Consider the following 24858-nt stretch of genomic DNA (forward strand, 5'->3'; position numbering starts at 1 on the left):
GAAGACTTTTTATAATGTTGGATTCCACTTAGGACTCGCTGGTGCCTTGTCGGGAAGGAACATTTTGTTTGTTAATTTTATTATCACAACAGAATCCTTATTGTTGTGTTGTCTGTTTCTCAGTTTATGTGGATCTCCACGGAGTTCCGTAATCATAAAAAATAAAATTGAATTGGCCAGTGGGAAGGGGCACTACCCCATTTCTCCACCATCCGAAGATGGTTACATTTCAGGATGGGGTTCACCTCGCCTAGGGGTTGTGTTGGCTAATTGGGGACTATCAGCCTGATCTAACTAATTTTCACACCTTTCCTCGGGCCAAACGTGGAGCTTCCCCAATATCTGGAGGTTTTGGGTTGGATTTCAAAGGCGGCAAAAGCTTCCCGTTGAGGAAGGCCATCCTGTCCTGGAAAAGGTGTGAAGCGCCGCCACTCACAGCAGGCTTTGTCTCGGTCCTCAGGGCGCCGGCTCTCACCCAGGAGGTCCGAAACATGCCTGGTGGCAGCAGACTGGGGAAAACAAGTCAGAGACCAAACCAGTGCTTGGTATGTTTTCAGGGACCCTCTTAAAGGGTCTCCTGTGTGAATTTATTAATAAATACAACACTGGCATCAGAGAGGATTTATTAACACAAGATGTTTGGTAACAAACACCTTAGAAATCAATAAAGCCATCACGGAGCTTGGAAAACTTGCTTTGACAAGTAAAAAAGTATCCAGCCCAAGCACTGGTCATGGCTTCCCTGTGCACTTACAATATCTCAGAATAGACTGGACATTGTAGGGGCATCTCTGCTCATGCGGATTTGCCCACACATAGGTATAGTGCACTCTGCCTGGCGGCTAAAGGCCTGCGGTAGGGGTGAATTACCAATACCTTATGGGGTATATGGGGTAATGACGCACAGGGCTGGGTGCCATGTCTACTCTTCGGATTTCTCTGCACCAAGATACAGAGCCCGCTGTGGCCTTAGGCATGATCTTGGTGAGGGGGACCTGGAGTGGCACAATAAACGCTGCTGCCCCGGTGGACTCTCCTCAGTACCCATCGGTGATGGGGGGGGAGGGGGGGGGTAATCACTTACTAGGGACTTACAGGAGTAGCTGAAGTTGTGCCAATCGTGGTACAGTGAATAGATATAGATACAGCACTGGGACCCTGGATAGCAGGGACCCAGTGCACCTACAACTCGAAATCACATCAGACAAGAAATGGAGGCTAACCATGGCACAAGAGGCACAAGACGCACTTTCCTACAGACCCCTACAACCCCTGGCCTCCGAGGAGGCTGTTGATGCACCTTACCTGCGGTGTCCACAGGCACCTCCTACACCCACCGCTTCTGAGGAGGCTTACGGTGCATATTACCTGCAGTGTCACATGGCTCCACCTGTACACAACTGACGGAGCCACTACACTCCCCGGCGTCTGAAGAGGCTCATGATGCACCCTACCGGGGGTGTCCCCTGGGTCCTCCTGCACAAGCACACAACGGATGGAGTCCCCCACATCTATCACCTGTGGACCCCTGGCATCTGAAGAGGCTGATGCTGCACCCTACCTGCGGTGTCCCCCGAGTCCTCCTACACAAGCACACAACGGATGGAGTCCCCCACTTCTATCACCTGTGGACCCCTGGCATCTGAAGAGGCTGATGCTGCACCCTACCTGCGGTGTCCCCCGGGTCCTCCTACACAAGCACACAACGGATGGAGTCCCCCACATCTATCACCTGTGGACCCCTGGCATCTGAAGAGGCTGATGCTGCACCCTACCGGGGGTGTCCCCTGGGTCCTCCTGCACAAGCACACAACGGATGGAGTCCCCCACATCTATCACCTGTGGACCCCTGGCATCTGAAGAGGCTGATGCTGCACCCTACCTGCGGTGTCCCCCGGGTCCTCCTACACAAGCACACAACGGATGGAGTCCCCCACATCTATCACCTGTGGACCCCTGGCATCTGAAGAGGCTGATGCTGCACCCTACCTGCGGTGTCCCCCGGGTCCTCCTACACAAGCACACAACGGATGGAGTCCCCCACATCTATCACCTGTGGACCCCTGGCATCTGAAGAGGCTGATGCTGCACCCTACCGGGGGTGTCCCCTGGGTCCTCCTGCACAAGCACACAACGGATGGAGTCCCCCACATCTATCACCTGTGGACCCCTGGCATCTGAAGAGGCTGATGCTGCACCCTACCGGGGGTGTCCCCTGGGTCCTCCTACACAAGCACACAACGGATGGAGTCCCCCACATCTATCACCTGTGGACCCCTGGCATCTGAAGAGGCTGATGCTGCTCCCTACCTGCGCCGTCTCCAGACTCCTCCTGCACGCCGGCGCCCTGAGTCACTTTCACGATCTGCATACGAATCAGCTCCATTTTTGTCTTGCTGTCATGAAGCATCTGCTGGGCCGTGCTCCAGAGTTTACGATCCTGGCAATCAGGAAAGAACACGGTCAAAGTAGCAGACGAGCCAGTATCAGAAGAGAAAGACACTATCGAACAGTCAAACAGAACCAGCAACCGAAGCACAACTCAGACAAGAAACGGATTGGAGTTTCAGCTCTCTCAGTGGTGGCAACGGGAGATACTGCGAAGCAGCACAGACCCTGTGTTATCTGCTCAGGGTCCTCACTTCCGGTGTGCGGTGCAAAACCCTACAAGCGGCCTGTGGTTCAAGCATCACATCTGTGCTGAGAAAAGGAATGAATGAGGTATTTACCTGTAGATGCGGTTCTCCAGTATTGGATCTTTCATAGATTCACATGCCTGAAACATTCCTTGTTGTCGAAGGGGGGGTCCCACTGCACCACAATAAAGCAGTCTGTATCACTATCCCAGGCTGTAATGGGAATGATCACTATTCGAAAAACATTATTAATCACCTCCATTGATAGAGGCTCACCTTATGGAAGCGTGCTATGGCTGCGTCACTGTGCTGTGCCGACTCTAGGCAGTAGTGCTGTGTGAACATGCCCAGCACGGCACATCTTCTCCAGGGTGATGCTGCAGACAGAGCAGCCGAGGTGGGCACTGCCCTCATCGAGTGCAGATCGTTGTGAGTGGTTTGCCAACCTTGATGCAGCAAAGCTGTATAGTAGCAGAAATCCATCTTGCGATGGTTGCTTTCGTGACTGAAGTCCCTTGACGAGGCAGGCCACAAGAGACCAACGGATGAAACTAATAGAACGGGGACGCGCCAGGGGGGCCCCCTCTCCCCCTGATCTTTGCCCTCGTGATTGAACCGTTAGCAATGACGCGACGTACCTCAGCTCCGGGCTGTGGGATTCCTCTTGGGGTGGTGGCATGCGGTCTCGATGTATGCGGACGACATTCTGTTGGTGCATCGGGGGATTCCTCCGGTCAGACCGGCCACCCTGAGGGGGTTTGCATCTCGGTCTGGCCTGGGTGCGCACTGGGGTGAATCTTGCTTATGCCCCTTTAACCCTGGTACGGAGGATCTGCAATGGGAAGTGGATGGGGCAGTGGTACAATGGAAGCCCACGACGTTCAGATACTTAGGGGTCCGTCTTTACCATAATGATCACGATCTTATGGACGGTAACATCGCGAGAGCGGTCACAGCGCTCAGGTCACAGATGGACTTTGGAAGTCGCTCCACCTTTCTGTCACTGGCAGAGTGGAATTAATTAAAATGGTTATGTTGCCACATCTCCTTTATTACTTTGCTAATTTACTGCTCTCCCTACCCGTGCCCTCCTTCCGCTCCCCCGAGAGTATCATCGCTTGAGAGGGGTTTGGCTTCGCCCAATTTTGAACATTATTTTTTGGCATCTCAAATCCTATGTGTGGCAAAATGGGTGGGGTGTTACATTGGTCAGACTCAGCTGGACGCGAACCTCCTACACCCTGGACAAGATTCTTTCCCTTTTCGACCCTTGTAATAGATCGAACAAATCCTCCCCTTGCTCGTCTTGATAGCGCGGACATGTTCTCGCCTGGCGCTGCGTCCTACTGGACAGGTCACTCCGATGCACCCGCTGTGCCTCTGCTGAGGATGCCAACTGTGCGAAGATGCGCACAAAATACGGACCTGACTGAGTGGGGGCTGGCAGAACCACTCTGGGGGTCTACACGGAGACGGTACACTGCGCCCATCCCTAGCTATCTCGACAGAGGATGGAGTCCAGCGGGCCTCCTGGGCGGCCGTGATGCGGCGATGGGGGGAGATATTACACAGGAACTTCCGACGAATGTCCTAGTGCAATAAATACAGTGTTGGACAGGGCCTCGTGGCGTGGCCCCACTCCTCCCGCATGGCGGGTCCCGGACTACCTCGACCCCTGTTCTACGACCAAGAGCGGCACCTTCCACCTTCCACGAGTGCCGCCCCTCCGGGCCGCCCCCAGCTCTCCCCCGACGGAACTCTACCTCCTCTCCTCAACTCTCCCGGCTGGCCCGGTCCATTTCCCGGACCATCGTCTCCGGCCCAGCCGCCATCTTGGACCCTCCACGACCCGGCCTCGTGGCCTCGGCCCGACCCCAGCCGCAGGCCCAGCAAAGCCCCGACATCGAGGCACCACGATCCGACCGGGGGGTAGAGACCACTTGGCGAGTCAATGGGGAAAGGAGTTTCGATGGTCCCCCATCCGCCTAGTTTTGATCGCCCACAGTCTCCCTAGGCGCTGGCTCCACCCCCCTGCTGGGTGTCTGGACTCGCACATCCCGGACCCCCTGACCTCCAAGTGAGAGGGTCCGGACATCAAAGAGCACCAGACCTATAACTGGGGCAGCTCCGGAGCAGGAAGGCAGTTGTATCCTGGAGTCGAGAGACACCGAGACTAACTCATCCTTGGAGTCCTGCTGGCGCTGCCGCGGCTCATCTTCGTGAACCATCATTGGAGTCCTGCTGGCGCTGCCGCAGCTCATCTTCGTGAACCATCCTTGGAGTCCTGCTGGCGCTGCCGCGGCTCATCTTCGTGAACCATCCTTGGAGTCCTGCTGGCGCTGCCGCGGCTCATCTTCGTGAACCATCCTTGGAGTCCTGCTGGCGCTGCCGCGGCTCATCTTCGTGAAACATCCTTGGAGTCCTGCTGGCGCTGCCGCGGCTCATCTTCGTGAACCATCCTTGGAGTCCTGCTGGCGCTGGCGCTGCCGCGGCCCATCTTCGTGAACCATCCTTGGAGTCCTGCTGGCGCTGCCGTGGCTCATCTTCGTGAACCATCTTGGGGTCCTGCTGGCGCTGCCGCGGCCCATCCTCTTGAACCATCTTGGGAGTCCTGCTGGCGCTGCCGCGGCCCCTACTGAAGAAACCCTCCAGCTCGAGGATTGTGAGCTGTCCGCAAGATATCCCTGTACCAGACCGGTACCAAGACTGTCCCGCTACCCCCTTCCCACAGAGACTAAGTTCAAGGGGATCCTAGAACCCCGTTTCTACTGTATCGTTACGATAACCTGCCAAAGAATACTGATAAAAGAGTTAAGAACCTATCTTTGTGTGGTGTCCATCTGTGGGGGGGTGGTTGCTCGTCCGTACGATCTAAGGAGAGGACCCTCGCCAGGAGGCCTCTCCCCCTTGCTCGGCCAACCCTCAGGTTTCCCGTCTAACATACATGTTTTGGGTACGGGCCGACACTTGGTGCAGTGGTTCGCGGACTCACCAGGGAGCATACTTTAAAAGACCTCGCGCAGTTGAGAACTAAGTGGGAGCCGGACCGAGAGAGGCCCCATTCAGAAACGGAATGGTCTACGGTCTAGGAAAGTCCAAGAGGTCCCCAGGAGCGCTCGTTGTAGGTGAATTCAAGGTTCTATCATTCACAGGGCTTATCTCACCCCAGATAACATCAACGATACTTTCATTGAAACGATACACGCTGCCCACATTGCAAGTTAACAAAGGCCGATTTCTTACACATCCTGTGGTCCTGCCCGCTTTACGTTCCTATCGGGTGGGGGTGCTTGAGGCATTCGTCGCCTGCACGGATAGGAAGGTGCCACGCTTATTGGAGGCCTGCATCACCGGCGTCTTCTCACGACACAACAAATACAAAACGTCCGCCGGTTTCTAGCTCTCAGTTTTTGTGGCAGAGCGGAGGAGCCTCCGCCTTTGAAGGCATGGCTCCTCTCTGGGCTGAACTGGGCGAAGGCTGAAGCGGTCTCCCTGACACAGGAAGACGCGTCAGGCTGGCGCATCTCCGCCGCATTGAGTACTGTGCTATGTGCGTTACAAGGGGTGACTTATCGGATGCGCCTTCTCTAAACAACTAGATTATTGCAGTGGAACAGGCCCATGGCCCGAGTATTGTATTGATGAGTAGACAGAGCCCCCATACCTCATATTAATTGGATACATCTCCTAGCCGTTAGGGTGTGCACATATTTGATAGTCAGTCGCCTTTCTTGCCTCCATGCGGCTCTTGGGCCTCCTCACCCCCCCTTCCCGGCATTTTTCTTTCCCTTGTAAAATGCTGCTTTAAAAAGACTGTTCGATTCCATAAACGATTGCAGCGATATGGCAGAGTGAAGCCGTAAGAAACATACCCATGTACTTGATCATTGTACAGTTGGTACTATAATGCACCTTAACGAGACTAAACCATCAATGATGGAGGGAGGAGGTTATATGATTGATGGGATGCGCCATTTGCCTCGAACAGTTTTGTTTCTGCTCACTGCTGTAGCTTTGCTGTTGACTCCTGACCTGAAATTGCCGTTTCCCTGTTGGCTCTGTATGGCATTTTCTTGTGACAGTATATTGTTTCGATATTCACGTGCAAAACAACAAAATCTTCAATAAACAGAAAAAAAGAGACCAACAGCCGAGTGAAGTAAGACGCAGAAAGATTTTCAGACATTGCTTAGTATCCAAGGTGTGGAGAGACCTTTCAGCGGGAGAATCCCGATTTGGGAAAAAAGTATGAAGTATGATAGGTTCATTGAGATGAAATTGCGATGGAACCTTGGGGATAAATTGTGGGTTTGTTCTGAGAAGCATGTAATCATCACTGAAACGCAAGAAGGGTTCCTGCAGTGTGAAAGCCTGAATCTAACTGGCTCTTCTAGTGGAAGTGAGAGCCAACGGTAAAGCAACCTTCCACGTGATATACTTCAGGCAGGTCTGCTTGGTGAATGGGTTCGAAAGGAGGGTTTAAAAGCCTCAAGAGAACCACATTGAGGTGACATTCTGGGGGAGGAGCTCAGGACAAACCCTTTATTGATTATTTGACTCTTCTCATGGAACAGAGCTAGAGAGAGAGAGAGAGAGAGAATGAGCAGAACATCTGATCTTTGGGGTAGCGGAATGGTGAACCTTCACAGATGCATGCACCAATCCTGATCTAGCTAGCAATAGGACGTAATAATGAATGTGTTTAGGAGACCTTTCCAATGGATGCAAGTTAGATTTTTGACACCATGAACAGAAATTATTCCGTTTTAGTTCGTACATCTCATTTGGAGCTTCGACTCTAGCTTTGGATAGAATCTCTCTGCAGTCCTGAGGGATATTTAAGTCTCGGAACTCATAGAATTCAGAAGCCATTCATGCTATTGGAGAAAGGCTGTTCTAAGTGTAGGATCTGGCCGCTGCACCTCGTTAACAGTGTTTGAGTTGTCAGTAGTCGAATGGGATTGGACTCCGACAGCAGGAGCTGCTCCACAAAACCAAGGCGGTCAGAGCAATGTGGGAGCTGTTAGAATGAGGGGGAAAGGGCTCAATTTCCATTTTGCTGAGAATCCTTGGATTGAGAGGGAAGGGGGGTGGAGGGTCTGAGCAGACCATGACCATCCCATTGAAAGGGCATCCTCTCACGACTGACTGGCATTTGGCATTGACGGTCATGAAGAGATCCAATACTGGTTTGCCCCACTGTGATGGAAGATCTAATGTAATACGGCCGCACTGCTTCCTGCTGGTCCTCACATCGCTCAAATAATTTGGAGTTGGTCTTCCGTTTTTGAAGAACACTAGAAGACCCGTTGCTGGCTTCACTGTTTAGACTTTAGGTTGTTGGATACCACAAGTGATTTGAAAGCTGGTCTGCAATTGCCGTTCAGATTCAAGGTCAATATCTGTTTTTCCCTTGTGAGTCATATAGAAGGTTATATATCTTGCATAAAGTTCGCTGTCCTGAAGATGGTCTAACAGACTGAAGCCTCCAAGACCTAAACGTCGACATTCCCGCCAACTCCAGGAAATCTTTCTCTCTAGCCATATTTATTGATATTGGGATAATATTGGCTTTATTTTTAGGAGCTGACGCTGGTTATGAATTGTGTGTTCAAATTTATTTGTACATCTTTTGCATAACTTTTGTGCTGATATTTATTGCTTTCATCTGTACCCTTCTCTATTTTAAAATACTCAAATCAGATAAATTCACTTTTTATGACTAGGATCTTCCGTGTGCTTTGTTTTATTTTGTGCTTTTTGGATTACATTAATTGTCTTTGGTTGTCCTGCTGGAGACTTAGGAGTCTGATCATATTGAACTGACACACAAATAACTTTGGAACCACAAATACTCAGGGAATAAGTGAAATCCCTTGTAGACACCTTTTACTTTGATCGTTTTCATTGCCCAAGCATACAAGGGTTTATTGGGTTCACCTATTTTTTAGAAACTTCTTTGTCTGTTGGCATAGAGATGGGAGCGGACTAATTTTTGGAGCGCCATTGCACCGCTTATGAAATCACAGACTCCGGTTTGGGATGACCTATGAGGCAAGGAGGGTAATCCTCTGTAGCTCTGAGCATTTTGTCCATCAGAAGAGGCACTGTCACCAGATAATGTTGATTGGGATGGATCCGACTACCTTGCTTGTTCTTTGGAGTCATGGAGAAAGCAGCCTGACTTTTAACGGAGCTGGAGAGGTGAAATCTTGTTACAGCCTGGTCCATTAGGTTATGAAAGCCCCCGATGTCCTCAGGAGGAGAATCTGAAAGATGTGGCAGTGAAGGCGACGGAGTGTGGATAAGATAATCATCCCACTTCCCATTCCCGTGGAGGTTGAGGTTCCAGAATCTCGCCTTCTTCTCTTTCATCTTCTGATGATGTTGGGTCATTTCTTGGTGGAGCCGCTATATTAGATGCAGGTGTAATCCTGGGCGTGGTAGCTGGGGGACTGTGCCTTGGAGTAGCAGAAGAGGTAGGTTGAGGTGGTACTACCGGCTGCTCCTGCGAAGGGGTCAGGAAACCTCTTACTATGGTCTTGCAGCATTTCCAGCAGATCTTGGACAAGCAACAGGGTGCATCTGTACCTCATCATACCTGGGTTGTAGAGGAGCATGAGATGGATAATACTCATAATGCCTCTCGCGAGGGGCATAACACTGGTAGTAATAATGCTCTTCCTCATCGTCTTCATTCTGGAGTTCTGATGGGCTGTGCGGTGCCCCAAAAGGGCCGTAGTCATCAGACTCCTTCAGGTCTAACAGGCGACTTGGTGAAATCAATCAATCATAGGCATTTATATCCCGCACTACTTACCCGGAGGGTCTCAAGGCGCTTGGGGGGGGGGGGAAGGGGGAGGAGGGGGGGGGGTCCGCTACTGCTCGAACAGCCAGGTCTTGAGCTTCATCCTGAAGGAGAGGTGAGGTGAGACATTGCTAGGAGATGTTACCTCAGTTCTTAAAGCGGTTTCCCTCACCTTTGTAATTGTTAGCATTGATGGTCCTGTTGACAACATCATCGTCAGGGTGAATTTTGCGGTTGACTGCTGTTGCCGACGGTGTTGTCGGGTTAGCACTAACTATGTCTTAGTAGATGACAGGATACTTGTCGACAAGATGGGCGCATCCACGGTTGTCGTCTTAGATGATGGTCTGTAGTCGATACAGTCGACGGTGATGTTGCCATTGACGAGGCTTTGAGAGGAGTTTTATTCAAGTCAAGTAAAGTCAAGTCAAGAGATTTATATAGCGCGCTACATACCCATAGGGTCTCAAGGCGCTAGAGGGAGGGTGGGGAATTACTTGTCGAATATCCAAGTTTTAAGTTGCTTTCTGAATGCTAGGTGGTTCTGAGTAAGGCGAAGGTGAGTGGGAAGTGAGTTCCAGGTTTTAGCTGCCAGGTAGGAGAAGGATCTACCTTCCATGGTGGTTTTGTTGATGCGAGGTACAGTGGCAAGTGCTTGGTTGGAGGATCGCAGCTGACGGGAGGGGGTGTGGAAGGACAATCGTGTGTTGAGGCATTCGGGTCCAAGTTCGTAGAGTGCTTTGTGTGCGTGGGTTAGGAGGCGGAAAGTAATCCTCTTATTTACGGGGAGCCAGTGGAGGTTTTTCAGGTGACCAGAGATGTGTTCTTTACGCGGGATGTCTAGGATGAGCCTGGCTGAAGCGTTCTGGATGCGTTGGAGTTTTTTCTGGAGTTTTGCGGTGGTACCGGCTTATAGTGTGTTTCCGTAGTCCAGGCGGCTCGTGACCAGTGCGTGGGTGACTGTTTTTCTAGTTTCGGTGGGGATCCAGCGAAATGTTTTTTTGAGCATGCGAAGAATGTTGAAGCAAGATGATGAAACGGCGTTGACTTGTCTGGTCATTGAGAGTGAGGAGTCCAGGATGACGCCCAGGTTCCGTGCGTGGTCCGTCGGGATGGGGGCTTTTCCAAGGGCTTCTGGCCACCAAGAGTCATCCCAGGCGGAGGGGGAGGTGCCTACGATGAGGACTTCTGTTTTGTCTGAGTTCAGTTTCAGACGGCTGTGCTTCATCCACTCGGCTACTTCTTTCATTCCTTCATGTAGGTTGGTTTTGGCTGTGTTAGGGTCTTTGGTGAGTGATAGGATCAGTTGAGTGTCATCCGCGTAGGAGATGATGTTGAGATTGTGTTGGCGAGCGATGGCCGCAAGGGGGCTAATGTATACGTTGAAGAGGGTGGGGCTGAGTGACGATCCTTGTGGCACGCCGCAGATGACTTCAGAGGCCTTTGACTTGAATGGTGGGAGGCGGACTCTCTGTGTTCTTCCGGTGAGGAACGAGGTGATCCATTCCAGTGCTTTTCCTTGGATTCCTACGTCTCTGAGGCACTGAAGAAGGGTGCTGTGACAGACTGTGTCGAAGGCAGCGGAAAGGTCGAGGAGGATGAGGGCGACTGTGTCTCCATTGTCCAGTAGAGTTCGAATGGCGGTTTCAGTGCTGTGTTTGGCTCGGAAGCCGGACTGTGAGGAGTCGAGGGATTTGTTGGTTTCGAGGAAGGCGGCGAGCTGGTTGTTGACAGCTTTCTCAATGACTTTGGCCGGGAATGGAAGAAGCGAGATGGGGCAGTAGTTTTTGAGTTCGGTGGGGTCAGCTGTGGGTTTTTTCAGAAGGGCGCCGAGTTCTGCGTGTTTCCAGCTTTCCTGGAAGGTGGCGGAGTTGAGGGAGCAGTTGATGACATCTCGGAGGTGTGGTGCTATGATGGAGTCTGCTTTGTTGAAGATGTGGTGAGGGCATGGGTCAGTTGGGGATCCTGAGTGGATGGAGTTCATCAGGCGGATGGTGTCCTCAGTGGAGATTGGGTTCCAGTCGTTAAGGATGTTCAAGGGGGGTGAAGGTCCTGCAGAAGATTGGGTGGGTTGGTCTTCGGGACGGTTGTCGAAGCTGTTGTGGATGTCTGCGATTTTGTTGTGGAAGAAGGAAGCTAGGGAGTCGCAGAGGGCTTGGGAGGGGGTAATGTCGTTGGAGTTGGCTGATGGGTTGGTAAATTCTTTGACAATGTTGAATAATTCCTTGCTGTTGTGGGCGTTGTTATCTAGACGGTCTTTGAGTGCGGTTTTCTTGGCAGATCGGATTAGTTGGTGGTGTATGCGGGTAGCATTTTTGAAGGCGTCCCTGGTGCTGGTGTTAGGATCTTTTTTCCAGGCCTTTTCGAGGGAGCGACAGTGTTTCTTCGATTTCTTAAGATCATCGTTGAGCCAGGATGCGTTTTTGCTGCTTAGCTTGATTTGGCGTTTTTTCAACGGTGCTAGGATGTCGGCGCTGTTGGATAACCATTGGGTGAGGTTGATGGCTGCTTGGTCGGGGTTTGAGGAGTGGGCGGGGGGGTTAAGTAGAAGCGAAGAGGAGATCTGGTCACTGGTGACTTTGTTCCAGTTTCTTCGAAGGGTGGGTTGAGGATGGTTGTGGATTGTGGTCTTATTGTAGATAAAGTGAACGCAGCTGTGGTCCGTCCAGTGAAGAGCTGTGGTGTGACTGAATGAGATATGTTTGCTGGAGGTGAAGATAGGGTCGAGCGTGTGACCTGCGATGTGGGTGGGCATAGAGACAAGTTGTTTGAGTCCGAGGTCGGCGAGATTGTCCAGAAGGGTGGTGGTGCAGCTGTCGTTCTTTTCCAGGTGAAAATTGAGGTCTCCCAATAGAATGTAGTCCTCGGAGGGGAGGGCGTGTGGGGTGATAAAGTCAGTGATGTCGTCACTGAATTGTGCACGGGGTCCTGGAGGCCTGTAGAGGAGGGTGCCTCCGAGTGTGGTCTTGGGGTCGGTGTGGATCTGGAAGTGAAGGTGTTCGGCGCTAGCGAGGTTGACGTCTGAGCTAGTTGAGATGCGGATGGAGTTCTTATGAACGATAGCGATGCCTCCTCCTGTATGCTTGATGCGGTCCTTTCGGATGATCTTGTAGCCTTCCGGGATGGCAATGGTGATGTCTGGGGCTGATGAGGCGTTCATCCATGTTTCTGTTAGGAAGGCGACGTCCGGTGAAATGGTGATTAGTAGATTCCAGAGGTCGATGGCGTGCCTGTGGACCGAGCGGGTGTTGAGTAGGATGCATTTAAGGTGGTTTTTGTCAGATATCTGGTTGGTGTTAGTGGATGAGGAGTTGTTCTTGGTGCCGTCGAACTTGCAGGAGTGGCAAGAGAAGGGTCCATGGGTGTGTCCAGGAGCGGCTTGGACGCAGTTGGGGGAGTGGCCGGGGTTAAGGGCTAGGAGGGTGGTGGCATCGTAAGTGATGCGAGTGGGCTGGGCATTGCGGGAAACAGGGGGTCTGGCGCTGGGCGCGGTCCAGGCGCGGACGGGCGTAGACGTGCTTACCTTTGGCGCACCTTCGGCGCGGCCGCAGCGCGTGGACGCTGCACGTTGGGGCATCTGACATAAATGGAGAGTGGAGGGGGGCGGAGGAAGGGAGGAGCAGCTGGGGAGGCGGGTGCGGGGCGGAGAGGAGGGGCTTGCTCGAAAGCACAACAAACAAAATGGTAGAAGAGGGAAATACGAGCTGGGCGAGCTTGGGGCCAAAAAGTGAAATAATCAAAGGAGATAAGGCACAGGTAAATGAACATCAATATATACGTAAGAAGCCTAGCAAAGCGAGCGCAGTGCGAAATCAAATATGCAAATGTAGCAGGCAAATGCGGGCGGTTACAATGAGGACAAGCGCTGCGATGCAAGTACAGAATAGCAGTGCTAATGCGAAGCGCTACGATACCAGCCGTCCGTTTTCAAACAGGGAATCACTCAGAGGATGAGGGTTGAGAGGAGTCTGCCTCTGTGGAGATGTATTTTCTTTTCTCTCTCCTTTCTCAGAGGTTCTTTATGATGAGTTTATAAGGCCATGCTGCCCTCCTTAGATGTCCACTGGTCAGATGATCTTGTCCCTTTCTGTGTCCTCACAGACGTGTCCCTGTCTTCCTCAGATGTGGTAGATCGGAGTTTTAGACTTCTGCAGCCACAAAAGCAGCCTCCCCTTCATGTTCATCAAGGTCTTAGAGTAAGAGGTTTTATATATTTTGCACTCCTTTGCCTGGTGTTGACGGTAGAGACGGTCTTTATGTGGATCATCAGATGTAGCCTTTTCCTTCCACAGGTTTTGCAGGATGTGAAGAGGCCTTTATTAGAAGGATCAGACATGGTAGTTGTAGAACAAATATGAGACTCTTAGAAAAGAAAAAAACTGAGCAGAGCCCAGGGAGGCTCCCTTCACGCGGCGTGCAGTAGAAAATCTGAGGGACTGCGCCTCTGTTGGGAGTGTTCTAGAGGGCGCAGTCACCTGAATGGTTATAGTTCAAGTTTGGGCCTTTTTTAAAAGGCTAATAAACCAACTTTTTTATTGTCATTATAGCCTATGATTATGCTACATACTGCTTTACTATGGTACCGTCGAACTCCCACTTCGACGACAGGGAATGATTAAAGCATGCGAATCTATGAAAGATCCAATACTGGAGAACAGTGGCAATTCCATCCACTCACAATCAGTGCAAGCTCACTTTGACAGCATCTGTGGGGGATTTTGCCAGGAAGGGCTCGGTTGTGGGATGACAAACGATGACCGGACTTATTGCAGCAGTGAGCACGAGATCTGCGTGACCTCAGAGGCAGGAAGTGGAATGAGCTGGAGGATGAGGGAATGCAAGATGGGAGCAGGTGTGAGGAGAGGCAATAACCGGCTAAAGTGTGCCCTTCAAATCCTACAGCGACTACTTTCAAAGGGACAGAGGTCTACATTTTTTAAATAAACATCTTTCCTAGAGAAGGTTGAAGCAGATATCCCTCTACCCAGAATTGCACAATGCAGAAATGTTGAATGGAATGCAGAATGTGAACATTTGGTCATGCATAAACCAGAAAAATGGACAAGTCAAGTCAAAATTTGTATAGCGCACTACTCACCCAGAGGGTCTCAAGGCGCTTGAGGGAGGGGAGGGGGGGGGGGGGGGGGGGGGTTAGTTACCTGTCAAATAGCCAAGTTTTGAGTTGTTTTCTGAATGAGAGGTGGTTCTGTGTAAGGCGGAGGTGGGTGGGGAGAGAATTTCAGGTTTTGGCCGCTAAGTAGGAGAAGGATCTTCCCCCCATGGTGGATCTTCTGATGCGTGGAATCGCGGCAAGGGCTTGATTGGACGATCGTAGTTGGCGGGTGGGGGTGTAAAAGGTCAGGCACTTGTAGAGGTATTTGGGTCCTAGGTCGTAGAGGGCTTTGTGTGCGTGGGTGATGAGACGGAACGTTATTCTCTTGTTGACGGGGAGCCAGTGAAGGTCTCTTAGGTGACCAGATATGTGATTGTGGCGGGGGATGTCTAGGATGAGTCGGGCGGAGGCGTTCTGAATGCATTGGAGTTTTTTCTGTAATTTGGCTGTGGTTCCGGTGTAGAGGGTGTTTCCGCAGTCCAGTCGGCTTGTGACAAGTGCATGGGTGACCGTCTTTCTTGTATCGGTGGGGATCCATCGGAAGATCTATTTGAGCATACGTAAGATGTTAAAGCATGATGATGAGATGGCGTTGACTTGTCTGGTCATCGAGAGGGAGGAGTCCAGGATGAAGCCCAGATTGCGTGCGTGGTCCGTTGGTTTGGGTGCGCTGCCCAGGGCCGGTGGCCACCATGAGTTGCACAAGCAGAGGGGGATGATCCTAGGATGAGGACTTCCATCTTGTCTGAATTTAGTTTTAAGCGGCTGTTCTTCATCCACTCGGCTACGTCTTTCATCCCTTCATGTAGGTTGGTTTTGGCGGTGTTTTGGTCTTTGGTGAGGGAGAGGATCAGCTGTGTGTCGTCAGCGTAGGAGATGATGTTGAGGTTGTGCTGGTGCGCAATGGATGCGAGGGGGCTCATGTAGACGTTGAAGAGTGTGGGGCTGAGCGATGATCCTTGTGGTACTCCACAGATGACTTTGGTGGTCTCTGATCTGAAAGGAGGGAGGCGCACTCTCTGGGTTCTTCCGGCGAGGAACGAGATGATCCAATCCAATGCTTTTCCTTGTATCCCGACGTTGCTGAGGCGTTGTTCAAGGGTGCTATGACAGACTGTGTCAAACGCTGCGGAGAAGTCCAGGAGAATGAGGGCAGTTGTTTCCCCGTTGTCGAGTAGTGTTCGAATGTCGTCTGTGGCTGCGATGAGGGCGGTCTCGGTGCTGTGTTAGGCTCAGAATCCGGACTGTGAAGGGTCGAGGGAGCCGTTAGACTCGAGGAAGGCAGCGAGCTGACTGTTGACGGCCTTCTCTATCACTTTGGCAGGGAAAGGGAGGAAAGAGATGGGGCGGTAGTTCTTAAGTTCAGTGGGGTCTGCTGTAGGATTCTTCAGGAGGGCACCGAGTTCGGCATGTTTCCAGCTTTCCGGGAAGGTGGCGGTGTTGAGGGAGCAGTTGATGATATCCCGGAGATGGGGTGCGATGATGGAGTCGGCCTTGTTGAAGACGTGGTGGGGGCATTGGTCGGTTGGTGATCCGGAGTGAATGGAGTTCATCAAGCGGATGGTGGCTTCAGTGCTGATCGGGTTCCAGGCGCTAAGGTTGTTGGTGGGGGGGCTTCGGTTCGGTCGTAAGGGGGGTGGACTGGTCACCGAAGCTGTTATGTATGTCAGCGATTTTGCTGTGGAAGAACGAGGCTAGAGAGTCGCAGAGGTCTTGAGAGGGAGTGATGTCGTTTGTGCCGGCGCTGGGATTGGTGAGCTCTTTGACGATGCTGAAGAGTTCCTTGCTGTCGCGGGCGTTGTTGTCGAGTCGATCCTTGAATGCTGATTTCTTGGTGGATCGGATCAGCTGGTGGTGTTTGCGGGTGGCGTCCTTGAGGGCGGTCATGTTGTCTGTGGTTGGGTTTTTTCGCCAGGTTTTCTCGAGGGTGCGGCAGTTCTTTTTGGAGTTCTTAAGCTCGTCATTGAACCAGGAGGCTTTATTGCTACCTGGCTTGTAGTGATGGTTTTTCAAGGGTGCTAATTCGTCAGCGCTGTGGGAGATCCATTGTGTCAGATTAATGGTTGCTTGATTTGGGTCCGATGATTTGGCGGGAGGGTTTTGGTTAAGCGATGTGGTGAGCTGGTCGGTGGTAATTTTGTTCCAGTTTCTGCGGGGGACTTGTTGTGGGTGGTGGTGGGTTGTGGTCTTTCTGAAGTTGAAGTGGACGCAGCTGTGGTCCGTCCAATGGAGTCCTGTGGCGTGATTGAAGGAGACGTGCTTGCTGGAGGAGAAGATTGGGTCGAGCATGTGTCCGGCATAGTGGGTGGGGGTGTTTACCAGTTGTTTGAGTCCGAGATTGGCGAGGTTGTCCAGAAGGGTGGTGGTGTTGTGGTCATTGTTCTCCAGGTGGAAGTTGAGGTCCCCTGGGAGAATGTAGTCGTCGGAGGGGAGGGCGTGTGGGCTGATAAAGTCAGTGATGTCTTCACTGAATTGTGTGCGGGGTCCTGGTGGTCTGTAGATGAGGGTGCATCTAAGTGTGGTCTTAGGGTCGGTGTGTATCTGGAAGTGAAGGTGTTCGGCGGCTGTGGGGGTGTCGTCGGTACTTGTTGTGATGCGGATGGTGTTCTTGTGGACGATAGCGATGCCTCCTCCTGTTTGGTTGCTGCGATCCTTTCGGATGATCTTGTAACCGTCCGGGATGGCTATGGCGATGTCGGGCGCTGATGAGGCGTTCATCCAGGTTTCTGTAAGAAAGGCGACGTCCGGCGTTGTGGTGTCTAGTAGGTTCCATAGTTCAATGGCGTGTTTGTGGACCGAGCGGGTGTTGAGCAGGATGCACTTCAGGTGGTTATTGTTGGAGCGTTGTCTGGCGTTTGTGGATGTAGTGTGGGTCCTGATGCAGTCGAACTTGCAGGACTGGCAGGTGAAGGGTCCGTGGGTGCGTCCAGGGGCGGCTTGGTGGCAGGCGGGGAGACGGCCGGTGTTGAGTGCAGAGAGTGTTGCGGCGTTGTACGTTATGCGGGTGGATTGGATTTTGCGGGGACCAGGGGGTCTGGTGCTGGGCGCGGTCCAGGCGCGGACGGGCATAGAGGGCTTACCTTTGACGCGCCTTAGGCGCGCATGGGGCGCGCCCGCTGCGCGTGAACGCTGCGCGTAAGTGCATCAGTCATTAGTAGAAAGTGGATAGGGGCGGAGCGAGGGAGGAGCAGCTGGGAGGCGGGAGAGGGGTGGCGAGTGGGGAAGGGATTGAATTGGAGATGCGGTAGGGGACGGGGGTGGGGCCACGGGGGAGCAGCGGCAGGGACGGGATGAGAGGCACAACAAATGGCACAACAATAATGCAGCCGAGATCGGGGCACAGTCAGGAGGTCACTAGCATTAATCCCACAGAATGCTAATCGAAGCGCAGATGCAGGGGTGCGGAAACAGACGGAGGAAATTAACAACACTTATAATAAATAAAATAAAAGCAAAGCAATGCAATGCTACTCTGGGCGCTGATGCAGGGGTAAGATACCAAGCAGGCAGTCCAAGCAGATGGAGTTACGATGTTGCCAAAGGAAATCAGTCACAGCGAGGAGTGTCCGGTTCTGACCAGGTCAGAACCGGACACAGAATTTTATGAGAGTCAAACAGACGTGTCACGTTTAGCTGAAAAAACAGGCAGTGGAACTGAAATCTCTTGAAACGAGAAGGAGACCGGAAATGTGTTCCTCATTCAATGAGTACATGGGATCACAAACAGTGGATCAGCTCAAATTATCTTTAAAAGTTTGAGATTCATTACTGAGGGCAGGGGCAGAACTCCAAAAGAAGTGTCAATCTAGGCCTAGGAAAAAAAAGACTGGACATTTACTCTGTAAAGAATTCATACATTCCGTTCCCTCTAATTCTGCAGCGGACTCAAAAGGCCTTCACCCTGTGCATTGCCTTCTAACACCAACTATGTATTCATAGGTTGATTTTTCTGTGTAGTTTTCCAATGTAAAAGAAATACTTATGGCTTTTACATGCATCAAAAACTCTCTGGCCATGATACTTCAATGTCAGGGGATCTGGCCTTCTACTCCTGGTCCTGTCAAAGGGAGGCAGCAAGGCTCATGAATGACACCAGGTGAGACATCCAGGCTTTGGAGGCAACCTTGGCCCAGATCCATCCTAGCTCTCACAGAGGCATGTCCTGGTTTCACACAAGCAACCGGAGAGGCAGTGACCCCTTCATGAAGAGGAGCCATGAGCTGGCCTTACCCTGGACGTGCCATTCGAGTACATCTGGAGTATGTTCTCCGCACCCTGCTTCACCTTCATCTCGATGTGAAGCTGCTTCTTTAAAGCGCGGATCCGCCCTTTTACCGGGTTGGGGTTCTCCTCCCAGAGGAGGGGATCTGGCGACACAGAATCAACTGCACAATGGGAAGAAAGAGAAATCCAAATATTTAAAGCCCCTGTCAAGGTCCTCTCTGTCAGATGGGTGAAAGGCCCCGCTGATTCTTGTACTCCATATCTTCTCTGAAGACTTACTCCCACCCCCTGTACTCTCCTCTCGGAGGTATGCACTGATTCTTGTACTCCATATCTTCTGTTAAGGCTTCATCCTTCACCCCCTGTACTCTCCTCCCCGAGGTATGCACTGATTCTTGTACTCCATATCTTGTCTTAAAGCTTCATCTCCCACCACCCGTACTCTCCTCTCTGAGGTATGCCCTGATTCTTGTACACCATATCTTCTCTGAAGGCTTCGTCTCCAACCCCCTGTACTCTCCTCTCTGAGGTATGCACTGATTCTTGTACTCCATATCTTCTCTGAAGGCTTCGTATCCAACCCCCTGTACTCTCCTCCCTGAGGTATGCACTGATTCTTGTACTCCATATCTTCTGTTAAGGCTTCATCTCCCACCCCCAGTACTCTCCTCTCTGAGGTATGCACTGATTCTTGTACTCCATATCTTCTCTGAAGGCTTCGTCTCCAACCCCCTGTACTCTCCTCTCTGAGGTATGCACTGATTCTTGTACTCCATATCTTCTCTGAAGGCTTCATCTCCCACCCCCTGTACTCTCCTCTCTGAGGTATGCACTGATTCTTGTACTCCATATCTTCTCTGAAGGCTTCATCTCCCACCCCCTGTACTCTCCTCTCTGAGGTATGCCCTGATTCTTGTACTCCATATCTTCTGTTAAGGCTTCATCTCCCACCCCCTGTACTCTCCTCCCTGAGGTATGCACTGATTCTTGTACTCCATATCTCCTGTTAAGGCTTCATCTCCCACCCCCTGTACTCTCCTCTCTGAGGTATGCACTGATTCTTGTACTCCATATCTTCTCTGAAGGCTTCATCTCCCACCCCCTGTACTCTCCTCTCTGAGGTATGCACTGATTCTTGTACTCCATATCTTGTCTTAAGGCTTCATCTCCCACCCCCTGTACTCTCCTCTCTGAGGTATGCACTGATTCTTAAACTCCATATCTTGTCTTAAGGCTTCATCTCCCACCCCATGTACTCTCCTCTCTGAGGTATGCACTGATTCTTGTACTCCATATCTTCTCTGAAGACTTACTCCCACCCCCTGTACTCTCCTCTCTGAGGTATGCACTGATTCTTTTACTTCATATCTTCCTGAAGGCTTCATCTCCCACCCCCTGTACTCTCCTCTCTGAGGTATGCCCTGATTCTTGTACTCCATATCTTCTCTGAAGGCTTCATCTCCCACCCCCTGTACTCTCCTCTCTGAGGTATGCCCTGATTCTTGTACTCCATATCTTCTGTTAAGGCTTCATCTCCCAGACCCTGTACTCTCCTCTCTGAGGTATGCCCTGATTCTTGTACTCCATATCTTCTGTTAAGGCTTCATCTCCCACCCCCTGTACTCTCCTCTCGGAGGTATGCACTGATTCTTGTACTCCATATCTTCTGTTAAGGCTTCATCTCCCACCCCCTGTACTCTCCTCCCTGAGGTATGCACTGATTCTTGTACTCCATATCTTCTGTTAAGTCTTCATCTCCCACCCCCTGTACTCTCCTCTCTGAGGTATGCCCTGATTCTTGTACTCCATATCTTCTGTTAAGGCTTCATCTCCCACCCCCTGTACTCTCCTCTCGGAGGTATGCACTGATTCTTGTACTCCATATCTTCTGTTAAGTCTTCATCTCCCACCCCCTGTACTCTTCTCCCTGAGGTATGCACTGATTCTTGTACTCCATATCTTCTGTTAAGACTTCATCTTCCACCCCCTGTACTCTCCTCCCTGAGGTATGCACTGATTCTTTTACTCCATATCTTCTGTTAAGGCTTCATCCTTCACCCCCTGTACTCTCCTCCCCGAGGTATGAACTGATTCTTGTACTCCATATCTTGTCTTAAAGCTTCATCTCCCACCACCCGTACTCTCCTCTCTGAGGTATGCCCTGATTCTTGTACTCCATATCTTCTCTGAAGGCTTCGTCTTCCACCCCCTGTACTCTCCTCTCTGAGGTATGCACTGATTCTTGTACTTCATATCTTCTGTTAAGGCTTCATCTCCCACCCCCTGTACTCTCTTCCCTGAGGTATGCACTGATTCTTGTACTCCATATCTTCTGTTAAGGCTTCATCTCCCACCCCCAGTACTCTCCTCTCAGAGGTATGCACTGATTCTTGTACTCCATATCTTCTGTTAAGGCTTCATCTCCCACCCCCTGTACTCTCCCCTCTCTAAGGTATGCACTGATTCTTGTACTCCATATCTTCTGTTAATGCTTCATCTCCCACCCCCTGTACTCTCCTCTCTGAGGTATGCACTGATTCTTGTACTCCATATCTTCTCTGAAGGCTTCGTCTTCCACCCCCTGTACTCTCCTCCCTGAGGTATGCACTGATTCTTGTACTCCATATCTTCTCTGAAGGCTTCATCTCCCACCCCCTGTACTCTCCTCTCTGCGGTATGCACTGATTCTTGTACTCCATATCTTCTGTTAAGTCTTCATCTCCCACCCCCTGTACTCTCCTCTCTGCGGTATGCACTTATTCTTGTACTCCATATATTCTGTTAAGGCTTCATCTCCCACCCCCTGTACTCTCCTCTCTGCGGTATGCACTTATTCTTGTACTCCATATATTCTGTTAAGGCTTCATCTGCCACCCCCTGTACTCTCCTCTCTGAGGTATGCACTGATTCTTGTACTCCATATCTTCTGTAAAGGCTTCATCTCCCACCCCTGTACTCTCCTCTCTGAGGTATGCACTGATTCTTGTACTTCATATCTTCTGTTAAGGCTTCATCTCCCACCCCCTGTACTCTCCTCTCTGAGGTATGCACTGATTCTTGTACTCCATATCTTCTGTTAAGGCTTCATCTCCCACCCCCTGTACTCTCCTCTCTGAGGTATGCACTGATTCTTGTACTCCATATCTTCTGTTAAGGCTTCATCTCCCACCCCCTGTACTCTCCTCTCTGAGGTATGCACTGATTCTTGTACTCCATATCTTCTGTTAAGGCTTCATCTGCCACCCCCTGTACTCTCCTCTCTGAGGTATGCACGGATTCTTGTACTCCATATCTTCTGTTAAGGCTTCATCTCCCACCCCCTGTACTCTCCTCTCTGAGGTATGCACTGATTCTTGTACTCCATATCTTCCTGAAGGCTTCATCTCCCACCCCCTGTACTCTCCTCTCTGAGGTATGCACTGATTCTTATACTCCATATCTTCTGTTAAGGCTTCATCTCCCACCCCCTGTACTCTCCTCTCTGAGGTATGCACTGATTCTTGTACTCCATATCTTCTGTTAAGGGTTCGTCTTCCACCCCCTGTACTCTCCTCTCTGAGGTATGCACTGATTCTTGTACTCCATATCTTCCTGAAGGCTTCATCTCCCACCCCCTGTACTCTCCTCTCTGAGGTATGCACTGATTCTTATACTCCATATCTTCTGTTAAGGCTTCATCTCCCACCCCCTGTACTCTCCTCTCTGAGGTATGCACTGATTCTTGTACTCCATATCTTCTGTTAAGTCTTCATCTCCCACCCCCTGTACTCTCCTCTCTGAGGTATGCACTTATTCTTGTACTCCATATATTCTGTTAAGGCTTCATCTGCCACCCCCTGTACTCTCCTCTCTGAGGTATGCACTGATTCTTGTACTCCATATCTTCTGTTAAGGCTTCATCTCCCACCCCTGTACTCTCCTCTCTGAGGTATGCACTGATTCTTGTACTCCATATCTTCTGTTAAGGCTTCATCTCCCACCCCCTGTACTCTCCTCCCTGAGGTATGCACTGATTCTTGTACTTCATATCTTCTGTTAAGGCTTCATCTGCCACCCCCTGTACACTCCTCTCTGAGGTATGCACTGATTCTTGTACTCCAGATCTTCTCTGAAGGCTTCATCACCCACCCCCTGTACCCTCCTCCCTGAGGTATGCACTGATTCTTGTACTTCATATCTTCTGTTAAGGCTTCATCTGCCACCCCCTGTACTCTCCTCTCTGAGGTATGCACTGATTCTTGTACTCCATATCTTCTGTTAAGGCTTCATCTCCCACCCCCTGTACTCTCCTCTCTGAGGTATGCACTGATTCTTGTACTCCATATCTTCTGTTAAGGCTTCATCTCCCACCCCCTGTACTCTCCTCTCTGAGGTATGCACTGATTCTTGTACTCCATATCTTCTGTTAAGGCTTCATCTCCCACCCCCTGTACTCTCCTCTCTGAGGTATGCACTGATTCTTGTACTCCATATCTTCTGTTGAGCCTTCATCTCCCACCCCCTGTACTCTCCTCCCTGAGGTATGCACTGATTCTTGTACTCCATATCTTCTGTTAAGGCTTCATCTCCCACCCCCTGTACTCTCCTCTCCGAGGTATGCACTGATTCTTTTACTTCATATCTTCTCTGAAGGCTTCATCTCCCACCCCCTGTACTCTCCTCCCTGAGGTATGCACTGATTCTTGTACTCCATATCTTCTCTGAAGGCTTCGTCTTCCACCCCCTGTACTCTCCTCTCTGAGGTATGCACTGATTCTTGTACTCCATATCTTCTCTGAAGGCTTCATCTCCCACCCCCTGTACTCTCCTCTCTGCGGTATGCACTGATTCTTGTACTCCATATCTTCTGTTAAGTCTTCATCTCCCACCCCCTGTACTCTCCTCTCTGAGGTATGCACTTATTCTTGTACTCCATATATTCTGTTAAGGCTTCATCTGCCACCCCCTGTACTCTCCTCTCTGAGGTATGCACTGATTCTTGTACTCCATATCTTCTGTTAAGGCTTCATCTCCCACCCCTGTACTCTCCTCTCTGAGGTATGCACTGATTCTTGTACTTCATATCTTCTGTTAAGGCTTCATCTCCCACCCCCTGTACTCTCCTCTCTGAGGTATGCACTGATTCTTGAACTCCATATCTTCTGTTAAGGCTTCATCTCCCACCCCCTGTACTCTCCTCTCTGAGGTATGCACTGATTCTTGTACTCCATATCTTCTGTTAAGGCTTCATCTCCCACCCCCTGTACTCTCCTCTCTGAGGTATGCACTGATTCTTGTACTCCATATCTTCTGTTAAGTCTTCATCTCCCACCCCCTGTACTCTCCTCTCTGAGGTATGCCCTGATTCTTGTACTCCATATCTTCTGTTAAGGCTTCATCTCCCACCCCCTGTACTCTCCTCCCCGAGGTATGCACTGATTCTTGTACTCCATATCTTCTGTTAAGGCTTCATCTCCCACCCCCTGTACTCTCCTCTCTGAGGTATGCACTGATTCTTGTACTCCAGATCTTCTGTTAAGGCTTCATCTCCCACCCCCTGTACTCTCCTCTCTGAGGTATGCACTGATTCTTGTACTCCATATCTTCTGTTAAGGCTTCATCTGCCACCCCCTGTACTCTCCTCCCTGAGGTATGCACTGATTCTTGTACTCCATATCTTCCTGAAGGCTTCATCTCCCACCCCCTGTACTCTCCTCTCTGAGGTATGCACTGATTCTTGTACTCCATATCTTCTCTGAAGGCTTCGTCTTCCACCCCCTGTACTCTCCTCTCTGAGGTATGCACTGATTCTTGTACTCCATATCTTCTCTGAAGGCTTCATCTCCCACCCCCTGTACTCTCCTCTCAGAGGTATGCACTGATTCTTATACTCCATATCTTCTGTTAAGGCTTCATCTCCCACCCCTGTACTCTCCTCTCTGAGGTATGCACTGATTCTTGTACTTCATATCTTCTGTTAAGGCTTCATCTGCCACCCCCTGTACTCTCCTCTCTGAGGTATGCACTGATTCTTGTACTCCATATCTTCTGTTAAGGCTTCATCTCCCACCCCCTGTACTCTCCTCTCTGAGGTATGC

General features: G+C 50.9%; 1 protein-coding gene across 1 annotated transcript in view; it reads right to left on the bottom strand.

Annotated features, from left to right (window-relative positions):
* Window positions 1–24858, bottom strand: part of PKN3 (protein kinase N3) — a 314322-nt gene that overhangs the window by 236344 nt on the left and 53120 nt on the right. Inside the window, exons 3-4 of the mRNA XM_086920604.1 lie at window positions 18788–18942; window positions 2311–2440 (exon numbers count right to left, since the gene is read on the bottom strand). Coding sequence (XP_086776730.1) covers window positions 2311–2440; window positions 18788–18942 — 285 coding nt within the window. The remainder of the gene's footprint in view (window positions 1–2310; window positions 2441–18787; window positions 18943–24858) is intronic.

Source organism: Lissotriton vulgaris, chromosome 5 (assembly GCF_964263255.1).
Source record: "Lissotriton vulgaris chromosome 5, aLisVul1.2, whole genome shotgun sequence".
NCBI classification, from domain to species: domain Eukaryota; kingdom Metazoa; phylum Chordata; class Amphibia; order Caudata; family Salamandridae; genus Lissotriton; species Lissotriton vulgaris.